Raw genomic sequence first — 12,055 nt, forward strand, 5'->3', positions numbered from 1 at the left:
CTCGGGGGGAGGGGAGCTGGGGGGATGGGGGATCTGGGGGTGCAGGGTGGGCTCGGGGGGAGGGGAGCTGGGGGATGGGGGATCTGGGGGTGCAGGGTGGGCTCGGGGGGAGGGGAGCTGGGGGGATGGGGGATCTGGGGGTGCAGGGTGGGCTCGGGGGGAGGGGAGCAGGGTGGGCTGGGGGGACCCGGGCACGAAGCCCCCGCGGGGCCGTGTGAGGACCAGGCCGTCCCGCCGGCCCGAGAGCCCCCCGAAAAGGGGGGGGGTAGCCACCCCCTTCCCATCATGCACCGGGTCACACACACACCCCGCCCCCAGTGCTCCATCCCCGCCTCTGGGGTTCGGGCGAAATTTCCCGCCTTGGCTCTGATTGGTCGCCGGGGAGCGCGCGGCGCGGGCCCGCTCCTGATTGGCCAGGGCCGGCGCGGTTTAAGGGCGCGGAGGCGCGCGCCGGCTCGGAGCGGGCGGGATGAGCTGCCTCAACGTGCCGGGCGCGCAGCCGGGGTCGCCCGCCAAGGCGCGGGGCCAGATCCAGGTGCGCGCGGCGGGGGGGCGCTGCGGGCGCTGGGGGGCTGCGGGGGCAGGTTGGGGGGCTGCGGGGGCAGGTGGGGGGGCGCTGCGGGCAGGGGGGGGCGCTGGGGGGGCTGCGGGCCCTGCCCTCGATGTCAGCCCATTTCCTGTCTCCGCAGGTGATCTTCGGGCCCATGTTCTCCGGGAAGAGGTACGGGGGCTGCTGCGGGGCCGGGGCCGGGGGTGGTGCTCCAGATGCCCCCTGCCGGGCCCCGCCGCCGCTCCCCTGGGTGTGCCCCGGCCCCGCTGCCGGTCCCTTCCCCCCCCGGGCCCCGCCGCCGCTCCCCTGGGTGTGCCCCGGGCCCCCCCTCTGTCTCTGGGCACCCGTTTGCTGCCAGGCTGTGCTTGGTGCGCTCCCCTGGCTGCCTCTTGCTTGTGTGCTGGGAAGATGCTCGGGGCTGTAGACGTCCCAGCACACGTACTAGCCTCTGCGTGCTGGGGCTGACGGTGTCGCTGTCTTGTAGCACGGAGCTCATGCGCCGGGTCCGCAGATTCCAGATTGCACAGTACAAATGCCTGGTGATAAAGTACGCCAAGGACACACGCTACTGCACCAATGGGGTCTCCACGCATGACAGGTGAGCTGCTGCCGTTAGTGGGGCAGTCATTGTGTGACTATTAGACTGCTGCAGCTTGACTTCCTTCCCTTCTGGTACGGGCAACTGTGGAGACCTCCGCTTACAAGCTTGAAGCTGTCTGCTGTGTTCTCAGTCACTAGCCCTGCCTTCCATGGTGCTTGTCTAGACCTGACACACTCTCGTCCTCTGTTACTGGACAGAATGCTGCTTACGTCTAGTTGGTTTGCAGCTGCACCATGTGTAAGTGGCACAGGTTTTAGGCTGCCCAAAAAGCTGTTTTCTGTGCTTGAGCCCTTGTTTTGTTTAGCTCATTCTTTCATGGAACTTACCCCAAGTGCTGACTCTTCTCTGCAGGAACACCATGGAGGCCCTTTCCGCCTGCTATCTCAAAGACGTGCACCAGGAGGCGCTTGGGTCAGCTGTGATTGGTATTGATGAAGGCCAGTTTGTAAGTTTTCATACTGCTGCTTTACTGTCCACTAACCTTAGAGGGACTAATACCATGTAGGGTGGGAAATGCAGAGAAGAATCTTAGACCCTTTGAGTCTTGTGCAGAGTTCTTGTCCAGCCAGAGCTGTGTGGTCTGGTGCCATCCCTCATAGCAAAGGCAGAAGTCATGTGAGCAGCAAAACATACTAAGTTCAGTCTGCTCTGTGAAGATTCTTTGTTCCCTTTGCTCAGGTAATGTTGCTTCATAGTTGGGGCTCTGCCCAGCTGTGATGGGGACACTGGTGAATTCAAGGCAGAACTTGAAGCTGCTGGTACTACTTCCTCTGGACTGTCTTGTCCTTTCAGAAGGTGTCCTTTCTGTGTCCTGTCTAGTTCCCAGACATTGTGGAGTTTTGCGAAGCAATGGCCAATGCAGGGAAGACTGTAATCATTGCTGCCCTTGATGGGACCTTCCAGAGGAAGGTAATTTCTTCTAGCAGAGGATAACTGGCCCCTCCTGCATGTATTTTATTTTTATAATATACCTGAATCAAACTGCCTGTCTTACTGCAGGCATTTGGGAATATCCTGAACCTGGTCCCCTTGGCAGAAAGTGTCGTGAAGCTGAATGCTGTTTGCATGGAGTGTTACCGGGAAGCTTCATACACTAAGAGGCTAGGAGCTGAGAGAGAGGTAAGATGGAAATAAAGACCACTCTCTAACAGGCCCTTGAAGGCACCTGTGAGCTGAAATGATCTGCCCTAGTGTATCTGCCTTCAGGAGGCAAGAGCATCTCCTAACTCTTCCCCCGCTCCACTGCCAGGTTGAAGTCATTGGAGGATCAGACAAGTATCACTCTGTCTGCCGTGTCTGCTACTTCAGGAAGCGACCTCAGCAGGCTGCACCAGAAAACAAGGAGAACCTACCTGTGGGGGCCAAACAGCTGGATGCCGTAGCCTCCCGAAAGTTCCTGGCTTCCCGACAGATGCAAGTTTAGCCCAACAAACTGAGCAGAGGCGGCGAGAGACTACGACTGGGGTGCTTCTTTGGGGCTCGTTTTTTCCCTCCATTCAGCCTGGAGCTGTCTCATGCCCTCCCAGTGCTATCTGCAAACCTAACTGCTTGTGTGCTACAAAGAACCAGGCAAGCATCCATTCAGAAGGGATAAAAGGAGAGAATAATGACAAACAGGAATTGGGCAAGCAACAAAGGGAAGGTTTCTGCCAAGGAATGTGGGCAAGAAATTGATGGCACTTACTGAGGCAGCAAAACTGCAACAGGCTCCTGTCCCAGAGTGGGGTGGGGGAGACAGCGCTTCTCAAAACCCTTCAGTCCAGGCTTCTGAGTCATTCCTTCCAATTCACAGTAATGCCTCTGACTTTCTGACCTCCCTCCCTGACACTGCTGCTGGCTTTTGCATGTGTTCTGCACCCTGCCTGTTCCTATCTAGCGCATGGATCTGAATTGCTGCCCAGCGATGCCCTGTCTCTCAGTGACAGCAGGACAAGAGGACCTGCTGCTTTAGCCTTTTAATTTTGCCTCTTGCTCCATTCTAAGGTAAAGGGCCTTAGCCCTCCTGTCTGTCACTACACCCCAGCTATTATCTTCCCTCCTGCACATCATGACACAAGCCAAGGTTAACCATTGGCCTTGAGCTAGGAAGTCCCCAGCCCCTCATTTGCTCTTAGAGCAGCTGCATTGATCCCAACCAGGCATGTGTAACATGGTTCTTGCCAGTGCTCCACCCTTATTTAAATACCCTCCGTGCTGCTTCTGGGGAGACTGAGCTGTGACTTGACTTTCTAGAGCTTGCTTACTAAAGAGAGGTTTAATGTTCTTCAGGCTGCATCATTAGCCTTTCTGCCTTTTTTTTTTGCAGTGGGGGGGGTGGTAACTGAAGGGGTGAGTTTTTAAAAATAAATAATTTAAAGAGAGTCAGTGTAACGTGTGTTAATGCCACAACTGTTCCCCTCATGTATCCAAGGTGCTATAGCAGCCCTCTGACAGAGGGCACGTGCTGGAAGTCTGTCGTAAAGTTTAGTGACTGAAACTGCCGACTTGCAGAATGGTGCTCAGACTCTGCCACGCTCACAGCAGCGGGGGAGCAGGAGGGTGGTGTCACTTGGGCTGTGCTTAAAAATAGACGTGGTGATTGTGCATTTCTTGTTTCTAGACATCTATATGCTCCTCTAGGCAGAGCAGGACAAGTGAGGCTGCATTTACATTCATCCCTCACCACCAGGAGATACTGGAACCTTTTAGCTAAAAGCTTTGAAAAGTCTGGAAGTCAGAAGAGCTTCCAGAAGACTGGAAAGGGCAACTATAGTGCCCATCTATAAAAAGGGAAAAAACAGCAACCCAGGAAACTACAGCCCAGGCAGCTTAATTTCTGTGCCTGGAAAGATAAGGGAGCAAGTAATTAAGGAGTTCATCTGCAAACAGCCAGAAGAACAAAACCAGGCCTGACCAATCTGATAGTTTTCTTTCACAGGCTAACAAGCCCAGTGGAGAAGGGGGTGGATGTGGTATACCTAGACCTTAGTAAGGTATTTATTTGATATGGTTTCACATGATCTTAACAAGGCAAAGGCAATTTAGATAGGACTATGAGGAGGTGGGTGCATAACTGGTTGGATAACTGTTATTAAAGTAGTTATTAATGGTTCACAGTCATGCTGGAAGGGCACAATAAGTGTGGTTCTGCAGGGGTGTTTTGGGACCAGTTCTAGTCAATATCTTCAACTATTTACACAGCATAAAGCATGCATATTGTGTTTGCAGGGGAGGGGTGGCTCTTCCCAGCTCTATCAAGCCCTGGGGAGCTGGGAAGGAGGCCACAGCTGCCAGTGGGCCCTGGGAAAGTAGCAGCCCCTGGCCCTCCCCAGGATGCCATGGGGATACAGCAACTGCCCACCCTTCCTGCTTCCCTGAGGCTTGAGGAAGTGACTCCTGCCAGCAGCTGTGCCTGTGTAGCTGCTACAGGAAAAGGGCAGCAGGGGAAGGGCCCAAATACAGGACAATTAGTCTCTTTAAAAAGTAGGAATGCCTTTTTGGCATCCCAAATACAGGACCATCCTGCTTAATATAGGACAGATGGTCAACCTCCTTTGAGCAGAAACATGCAAGATGCATGAAACAAGACCTAGGCCTCTCCCTGGAAGGGGGAGGGAAAGCTCACATTACCCCCTGCCCTTAAAACTCCCTGGGGCCCAAGAAGGCAGCAGCTGTAAGTGAAAAGGACTTTATTTCATCTCACCCCAGTGAAACAGAAGCATGTAAAACAGGCATGCAGCTGGAGCCCCCTACCCAGAACAGGTGCACGTGGAAACAAACAACCTGAGTATTTACACATCAGCAAATCAAGACAGGCTGTAATCAGGCAAACAGCTCTCTCCCACCACTGCTGCCCCAGAGGCAGCGGTCTGAGGTCCCAGCGCTGCTCGGACAGCTTTGCTGATAGTGTTGAGCAGGAAGTGGTAGACTGTGCTTGGAAGGCAGTAGTCTCTACCTGCACTGCCTGGCATGAGCAGGATGGCAAGGTAGCGTGGGGGATCATCACAGGAGTGAGATGCAACAGTGCTGCACAGGCCCCATCACTTGTTCCTGTAGGAAGATGTTTCAGCAGCTGCTAGGGAGCTGAGCGCCAGCAATACAGCTTTTGGGCTGTCTCAGTAGCACTGGGGTAACCAAGAACCAGACCCTCTCTGACTGAGCACAGCAGCTGTCACAGCCAGGCACAGCTCCCATCTTAACAGGGAAACTCAAAGGCTTTATAGACAACAGTTTAGTCCCACGCTTTAGCACCAAGCTCACCCAGCAGCAGAAATACAAGGCAGCCCAGCAACCCCTCGCACACTCCTTTTCCCAGCCCAGAAGCAGACCTGCAGTGGCAGTCACTGAACCTCACTACCGTGCTCCACAGGGGCACGGGCTGGGGATCGAGATACCCATGTGAGGTGGCACTTTAGGGAAGGCAAGGCTGGAAAAGGCACCAGGGCTAGAGCAGAAATCATGCTGCAGTAGCAGCAACCGGATCAGGGTTGGGGGTGCTTGGAACACAAAGGAAATAATTATTCTTTGGTATTGCAAGTGAAAGACTAACCAGCCGCACTCCATTGTCAGGCCCAGGGTACAGCTGCCTGGGCAAAACCTTCTCCAAGGAAGAGGCAGAAGCAGGAGGTTTGTGCTCAGCCTTCAGCAGTCGCCCAATGAACCAGCAGGAGGCTCCAGTCAGAGTACTTGATTTCAAGGAAGGCAGAGCCATCAAGCAGCTCTAAGGGGGCAGGGAGCGAGTCACATGTGCTGCCTCTTCCCACGCTGCTCCGTCCCCAGGGCGTTTCTAACCTCTCCTTGGGCAGTCTGACTCCAAAGCCCTGGTGCCTGTAACCTCCCCTCTACTCCCCATCCCCACTTAGTCAGGATACAGCCCCTGCCCCGCAGAAGAATTGCACTGGTGCAGCTACCCCACTGCCCACTTTGGTGGCAGCCAGGGGCATAGGGTTCAGTAGACAGCTGGGGGCTGGTAACCCTCCGTGGTCTCTCCCGTCTGCCTGAAGGGCGGTTGCTGGTAGTTGTCGCTGGCACTGGGATAAATGGAGTACGGAGTCGAAGGGTCGGGGGTGGGGTCAACGTAGTTGTTAGTAAAGTCCTGCACTCCCATCTTGTACCTCTGGAGAGCAACGGTGATCAGGAATCCCTAGAAAGAGAGAGAGCAGCTGTCAGTAACGCAGGCCGCTCAGGGTCCCCAGGGTCATTCCTCCAAAGGCAGTTCCAGACACAGACACACACACAGGCAGCAGGAGGCCCCAGTGACTGCATGTTCCAGGCTGATGTCCTCCCAGAGGGGTAAGCCCCAAAAAGGCCAGAGATCTGCTGGCTAGGGAAGCACCACTCACCCAAGAGAAGATGGAGAAGAAGCTGAAGGCAATGGCAGCTCGGGCTGAGTCAGCCCCCACGGGCACATTGGCTGACAGCGTCAAAGACCACTGGTTGGTCAAGAAGCAAAAGGCAACGAACCACAGGAAGGTCCAGAGTGCTGTGGGGGGAAAAGAGCAATGGGTGGGTCCTGCTGCTTTGTCCAGTGCAAACCCATCCCCTGCCCACACGGATGACTTCATGTCACCCAGCTGCTGGTAGGGAGGGTTAGGACAAACCATGTCTGTTCAGCAGGCATCTGACCCAAGGGCCTCCCCTACCTCATTGTCAGCATCACTGACTGACTCCAGGGTCTCCCCACACTGCTGTTTGAGGCTCACAACGAGTGAGGTGCAGGGCTCTAGTACCTCTGTGCATTGGCAGCTGGCAGGAAGGGTCGCAGCTGAGCAGCCAGCCGGGAGCACAGCCCAAGTTCAGTGGTGCATGGTGGGCACAGCCCCAGGCCATCAGAGCACGACCCCCTAGCCAGGCATAGCAGAGACCACTGAAAACAGCCACCCGAGGTGCTGGACAAGGGCAGGCAGAGGGGTCCTGCGGCTGGATGCGTTTCTAACTGCTCTAGGCAGCAGTCTGGGCTGTGTTACGCATAAGGTCAGACTGAGGAGCGCACAGTCCCCTCTTGGGGGGACCCTAGAATCAGCCAGGCCTGGCCCAGCCCCACCACACGGGCTGCTGGCACCTGAGAAGCCCAAGTCCGCCACGACCAAGTGTTTGCGGTGGGTGGCGTTGCTGATCCGGGGGAAGTAGACGTCGATCGTGAAGAAGACGACGCAGGCCAGGAAGCCCAGGATGCCGACTCCGATGCCGTAGCGGCAGGCGTCCGCGTTGTGGTGGAAGATGCAGTGGAGCTCGGAGGTGGCCGGCGTGTTGATGTACCCCTCGCCCACGATGCAGGAGAAGACGATGAGGGAGAACACCTGAGGAGGCAGCACTGGCATCAGCTCAGGCAGACCCGGTGGGGCCAGGCGGGAGCTGGTCCCTGCGGAGAGGGCCGGGTGGCCCCTCCGTGCTGCAATGGGGCGGCTCAGGCCCGCGGGGGCTGCCACGTGCGCCTTACCCCTACTTGGGGTGCAGCCCGCCAGCCCTGCTCCCCGCCCGCAGGTAGGAGGGCAGCAGGGTCTGGACGCCGCCCCTCGGGGGGGCCCGGCCCGGGAGCTCCGCTCCGCACAAGCGCCTCCCCGCCCGCCATCGGCCAGCGGGGCGGGGAGCGGCGCTCAGCTGACGGCCCCGCCGAGCCGGGCCCAGCGCCCGCCGCGCACCAGGGCCGCACACGGGCTGGGCCGCGCACCGGGCGGGGCGGAGGGGAGGCCCGGGCGGGCAGCAGGGCCCCGCGGGTGCGGGTGCGGCCGCTGCAGCGCCGGGCCGGGCCGGGATCGGGGCCCCGCTCCGCTCACCGCGCTCAGGAGCCGCACCAGGACCTGCGGCCGCTGCAGGAACCGCGCCAGGTCGAAGGCGCCGCCGGCCTTGGCCGCTCCGTAGGCGCCGCCGCTCTCCATGCTGCCCGCTGCCCCGCCCCGCTCCGCTCCCGGGGTGCGCCGCGCGGCAGGGCCGGGCCGGGCCGGCGGGCGCAGCTGCTGCTGTGGGAGGTGCCTGACGCGGGAGGCCTGTTCCCCCTGCGGGCTGTGCGGAGCCCCGGGGCTGCGGCTCGCCGGGGCAGAGTGAGATCCGGCTCCTGGGGACAAGCCGGGCCAGCGGGACCCCGGGGCGCGGGGAGCTCGGATTTCCACCAAGCCTTTGTCAGGGTCTCAGCCCCGGCGGGGCTGCTCCTGGCCTTGCCCTGCTGCTGCCTTGCCGGGCCGGGGCTGAGGAGGGACAAGAGGCGGTTTGTTTGTTTCTTTTAAAAGAACAAAATCATGCACAGCACAAGTGGTGATGGGTGACTCATTTGCCCTCGTGATCTCTCCCACCCAGGCTGCCTTCCACTTTCAGATTAGCGACCAGTTCCTTCTGACTTGTTAAAATCAAATCTAGAACAGTCTCCCACCAGCAACCCTCTCCGCCTTCGGAAACAAAACAGTTGTCTCCAATACATTACAAGAACTTGTTGGATAATATGTGCCCTGATGTATGTGCCCTGGGTAGGGTTAGAAGTTGAAATAAAAAAAGAACAAGTTAAAAATCACTTAGGAAAATTGGATGTCTGCAAGTCACCAGGGCCTGATGAAATGCACCCTAGAATACTCAAGGAGCTGATAGAGGGGGTATCTGAGCCTTTATCTATCATCTTTGGAAAATCATGGGAGACAGGAGAGATTCCAGAAGACTGGAAAAGGGCAAATATAGTGCCCGTCTATAAAAAGGGGAATAAGAATAACCCAGGAAACTACAGACCAGTCAGCTTAACTTCTGTGCCAGGAAAGATAATGGAGCAGGTAATTAAAGAAATCATCTGCAAGCACTTGGAAGGTGGTAAGGTAATAGGAAACAGCCAGCATGGATTTGTAAAGAATAAATCTTGTCAAACTAATCTGATAGCTTTCTTTGATAGGCTAACAAGCCTTGTGGATAGGGGAGAAGCGGTAGATGTGGTCTACCTAGACTTTCGTAAAGCATTTGATTTAGTCTCCCATGATATTCTTATAAAAAAACTAGGCAAATACAATTTAGATGGGGCTACCATAAGGTGGGTGCATGACTGGCTGGATAACCATACCCAGAGAGTAGGTCTTAATGGTTCTCAATCCTGCTGGAAAAGTATAACAAGTGGGGTTCCACAGCGGTCTATGTTAGGACCGGTTCTGTTCAATGTCTTCATCAATGATTTAGATATTGGCATACAAAGTACACTTGTTAAGTTTGCAGATGATACCAAGCTGGGAGGGGTTGCAACTGCTTTGGAGGATAGGGTCATAATTCAAAATGCTCTGGATAAATTGGAGAAATGATCTGAGGTAAACAGGATGAAGTTTAATAAGGACATGTGCAAAGTGCTCCACTTGGGAAGGAACAATCAGTTTCACACATACAGAATGGGGAGAGACTGTCTAGGAACGACTACAGCAGAAAGGGATCTCAGGGTTATAGTGGACCACAAGCTAAATATGAGTCAACAGTGTGATGCTGTTGCAAAAAAAAGCAACCATGATTCTGGGATGCATTAACAGGTGTGTTGTGAACAAGACACGAGAAGTCATTCTTCTGCTCTACTCTGCACTGGTTAGGCCTCAGTTGGAGTATTGTGTCCAGTTCTGGGCACCGCAGTTCAAAAAAGATGTGGAGAAACTAGAGAGGGTCCAGAAAAGAGAGACAAGAATGATTAAAGGTCTAGAGAATGTGACCTATGAGAAAAGGCTGAAAGAATTGGGCTTGTTTAGTTTGGAAGATAGAAGATTGTGGGGAGACATGATAGCGGTTTTCAGATATCGAAAAGGGAGTCATAAGGAGGAAGGAGAAAACTTGTTCTTCTTGGCCTCTGAGGACAGAACAAGAGGCAATGGGCTTAAACTGCAGCAAGGGTGGTTTAGGTTGGACATTAGGAAAAAGTTCCTAACTGTCAGGGCGGTCAAACAGTGGAATAAATTGCCAAGGGAGGTTGTGGAATCTTCATCGCTGGAGATATTTAAGAACAGGTTAGATAGATGTCTGTCAGGGATGGTTTAGATAGCACTTGATCCTGCCATTGGGGCAGGGGGCTGGACTCGATGGCCTCTTGAGGTCCCTTCCAGTCCTAGTGTTCTGTGATTCTATGATTATTTTTCCAACAGATGTCTGAATATAGAATCATAGAAAACTAAAACTGGAAGGGACCTCAGAAAAGCGAGATGTCTTCAAGTCACCAGGTGTGATTAAATGCATCCTAGAATACCTCAAGGAGCTGATTAAGGAGGCATCTGAGCCATTGGCTATCATCTTTGAAAAGTCCTGGAAGACAGGAGTGTGATGGAGTGGGGGATACCTGTGTGTGTGTGTGTGAGTGGCTCACAGAGGGTGTGGGTCTGCTGAGGGTAACCTTGATGACCAGGTAACACCTTTGTACTGGAGACAAAGGAGGAGGTGGAGCCTGAGGAGTTTGAATTGGAACTGGGAGTTGGGAAGCAGTTAGTCTGGGCTGGGAGAGAGCGAGACCAAGGAGGGGGCAAGGCCCCGGCTCTGGGGGCCCCTCAGGGCCTCCTCTCCCCAACATGGATTGGACTGGCTGTCTCTGCCTGCTGTACTGACTCCTCTGTACGACACTGTGTCCTGTTGGCTAATAAACCCACTGTTCTCCTGCTGAGTGAGAGTCACTCCTGCCTGCGGACGGGGTGCAGAGCCTGGGGGACCCCAAACCCCATCACAAGGAGAGAGAACAGAAGACTGGAAAAGAGCAATAGAGTGCCCAGCTGTAAAAAGAGAAATAAGGACAACCCAGATAACTACAGACCAGTCAGCTTAACTTCCGTGCCAGGACAGATAATGGAGTAAATGGAGTTTTTCATCTTCAAACACCTGGAAGCTAATAAGGTGATAACAGCATAGATTTGTAAAGAACAAATTGTGTCAAATCAACCTAATAGCTTTCTTTGATAGGACAACATGACTTGTGGATATGGGGAAGTGGTAGACATGGTATACCTAGACTTTAGTGAAGAATTTGATTCAATCTCACATTAGCTTCTTGTCAAACTAAGGAAATACAACATAGATGGTACCACTATGAAGTATGTGCATAACTGGTTGGATAACCATTCTCAGAGAGTAGGCATCAACATGTCAGTCATGCTGGAAGAGTATAACAAGTGGGATTCCACAGGGATCAGTTTGGGGACCAGTTCAGTCAATATCTTTATCAGTTATTTAGATAATGGCATAGAGAATACACTTGGAAAGTTTGTGGGTGATACCAGGCTACAGCTAGGAGGAGCTGCAAGTGCTTTGGAAGTTAAGTTAAACCCGTGGACCCCAAGTGGAGCATAGGTCATCCACAAGGCTCCTCCATCTGTTCTATCATGGGCAATGGCTTCAATCTGGCCCCATGAATATCCCAGGTTCTTGTGCTTGCATGACTATAGATCTCCTCCATGTTACTCGGGGTCTTTCTCGGCTGCGTTTCCCCTGAGGATTCCATTTTAGCGCATGTCGAACAATGCTGGATGGGGATTTCCTCAAAGTATGTCCCAGCCATCTCCATTTTCTCCTTTTTGTTTGGATCACCACTGGCTCTTGGCCTGTTCACGTCCACAGATGTTCATTCCTGACTTTGTCTTGCCATCTTATTTGTAATATGTACCTCAGGCATCTCTTCAAAACCGTCTGCAGTTTGTGTGTTGAGGACTTTGTGGTGCGCCATGATTCACAGGCACACAGCAGGACGGACTTTACCTTTGAATTGAAGATTCTCAGCTTTGTTTCAACAGAGATGTTGTGCGATCTCCATACTGGCCACAGAGTTTGAAATGCTGCTGTGGCTTTGCCAGTCCTGGATTTGATGTCTAGGTCAGCACCACCATCTTTATTCACAACACTACCAAGATAAGTAAATTGTTCGACGTCTTCGAGGGTCTCTCCCCCTAGAGTGATGTTGTGTTGTTTAATGTGGTTGACCCTCATAGTTCTAGTTTTACATC

General features: G+C 54.1%; 2 protein-coding genes across 2 annotated transcripts; one reads left to right on the forward strand and one right to left on the reverse strand.

Annotated features, from left to right (window-relative positions):
- The first annotated feature begins 469 nt into the window (after positions 1-469).
- TK1 (thymidine kinase 1) lies at positions 470-3,470 on the forward strand. The gene is made up of 7 exons (XM_075014646.1): positions 470-535; positions 690-721; positions 1,035-1,148; positions 1,503-1,596; positions 1,971-2,060; positions 2,151-2,270; positions 2,401-3,470. Exons 1-7 carry the CDS (start codon positions 470-472, stop codon positions 2,572-2,574), a joined length of 690 nt encoding a protein of 229 aa, XP_074870747.1. The 3' UTR covers positions 2,575-3,470.
- A 1,334-nt stretch (positions 3,471-4,804) lies between these two features.
- SYNGR2 (synaptogyrin 2) lies at positions 4,805-8,332 on the reverse strand. The gene is made up of 4 exons (XM_075014346.1): positions 7,907-8,332; positions 7,192-7,429; positions 6,473-6,612; positions 4,805-6,273 (listed from the first exon to the last, which is right to left on the reverse strand). Exons 1-4 carry the CDS (start codon positions 8,006-8,008, stop codon positions 6,079-6,081), a joined length of 675 nt encoding a protein of 224 aa, XP_074870447.1. The 5' UTR covers positions 8,009-8,332; the 3' UTR covers positions 4,805-6,078.
- Positions 8,333-12,055: the final 3,723 nt, after the last annotated feature.

The sequence above is a fragment of the Carettochelys insculpta genome, chromosome 20 (assembly GCF_033958435.1).
Source record: "Carettochelys insculpta isolate YL-2023 chromosome 20, ASM3395843v1, whole genome shotgun sequence".
Lineage (NCBI taxonomy): Eukaryota > Metazoa > Chordata > Testudines > Carettochelyidae > Carettochelys > Carettochelys insculpta.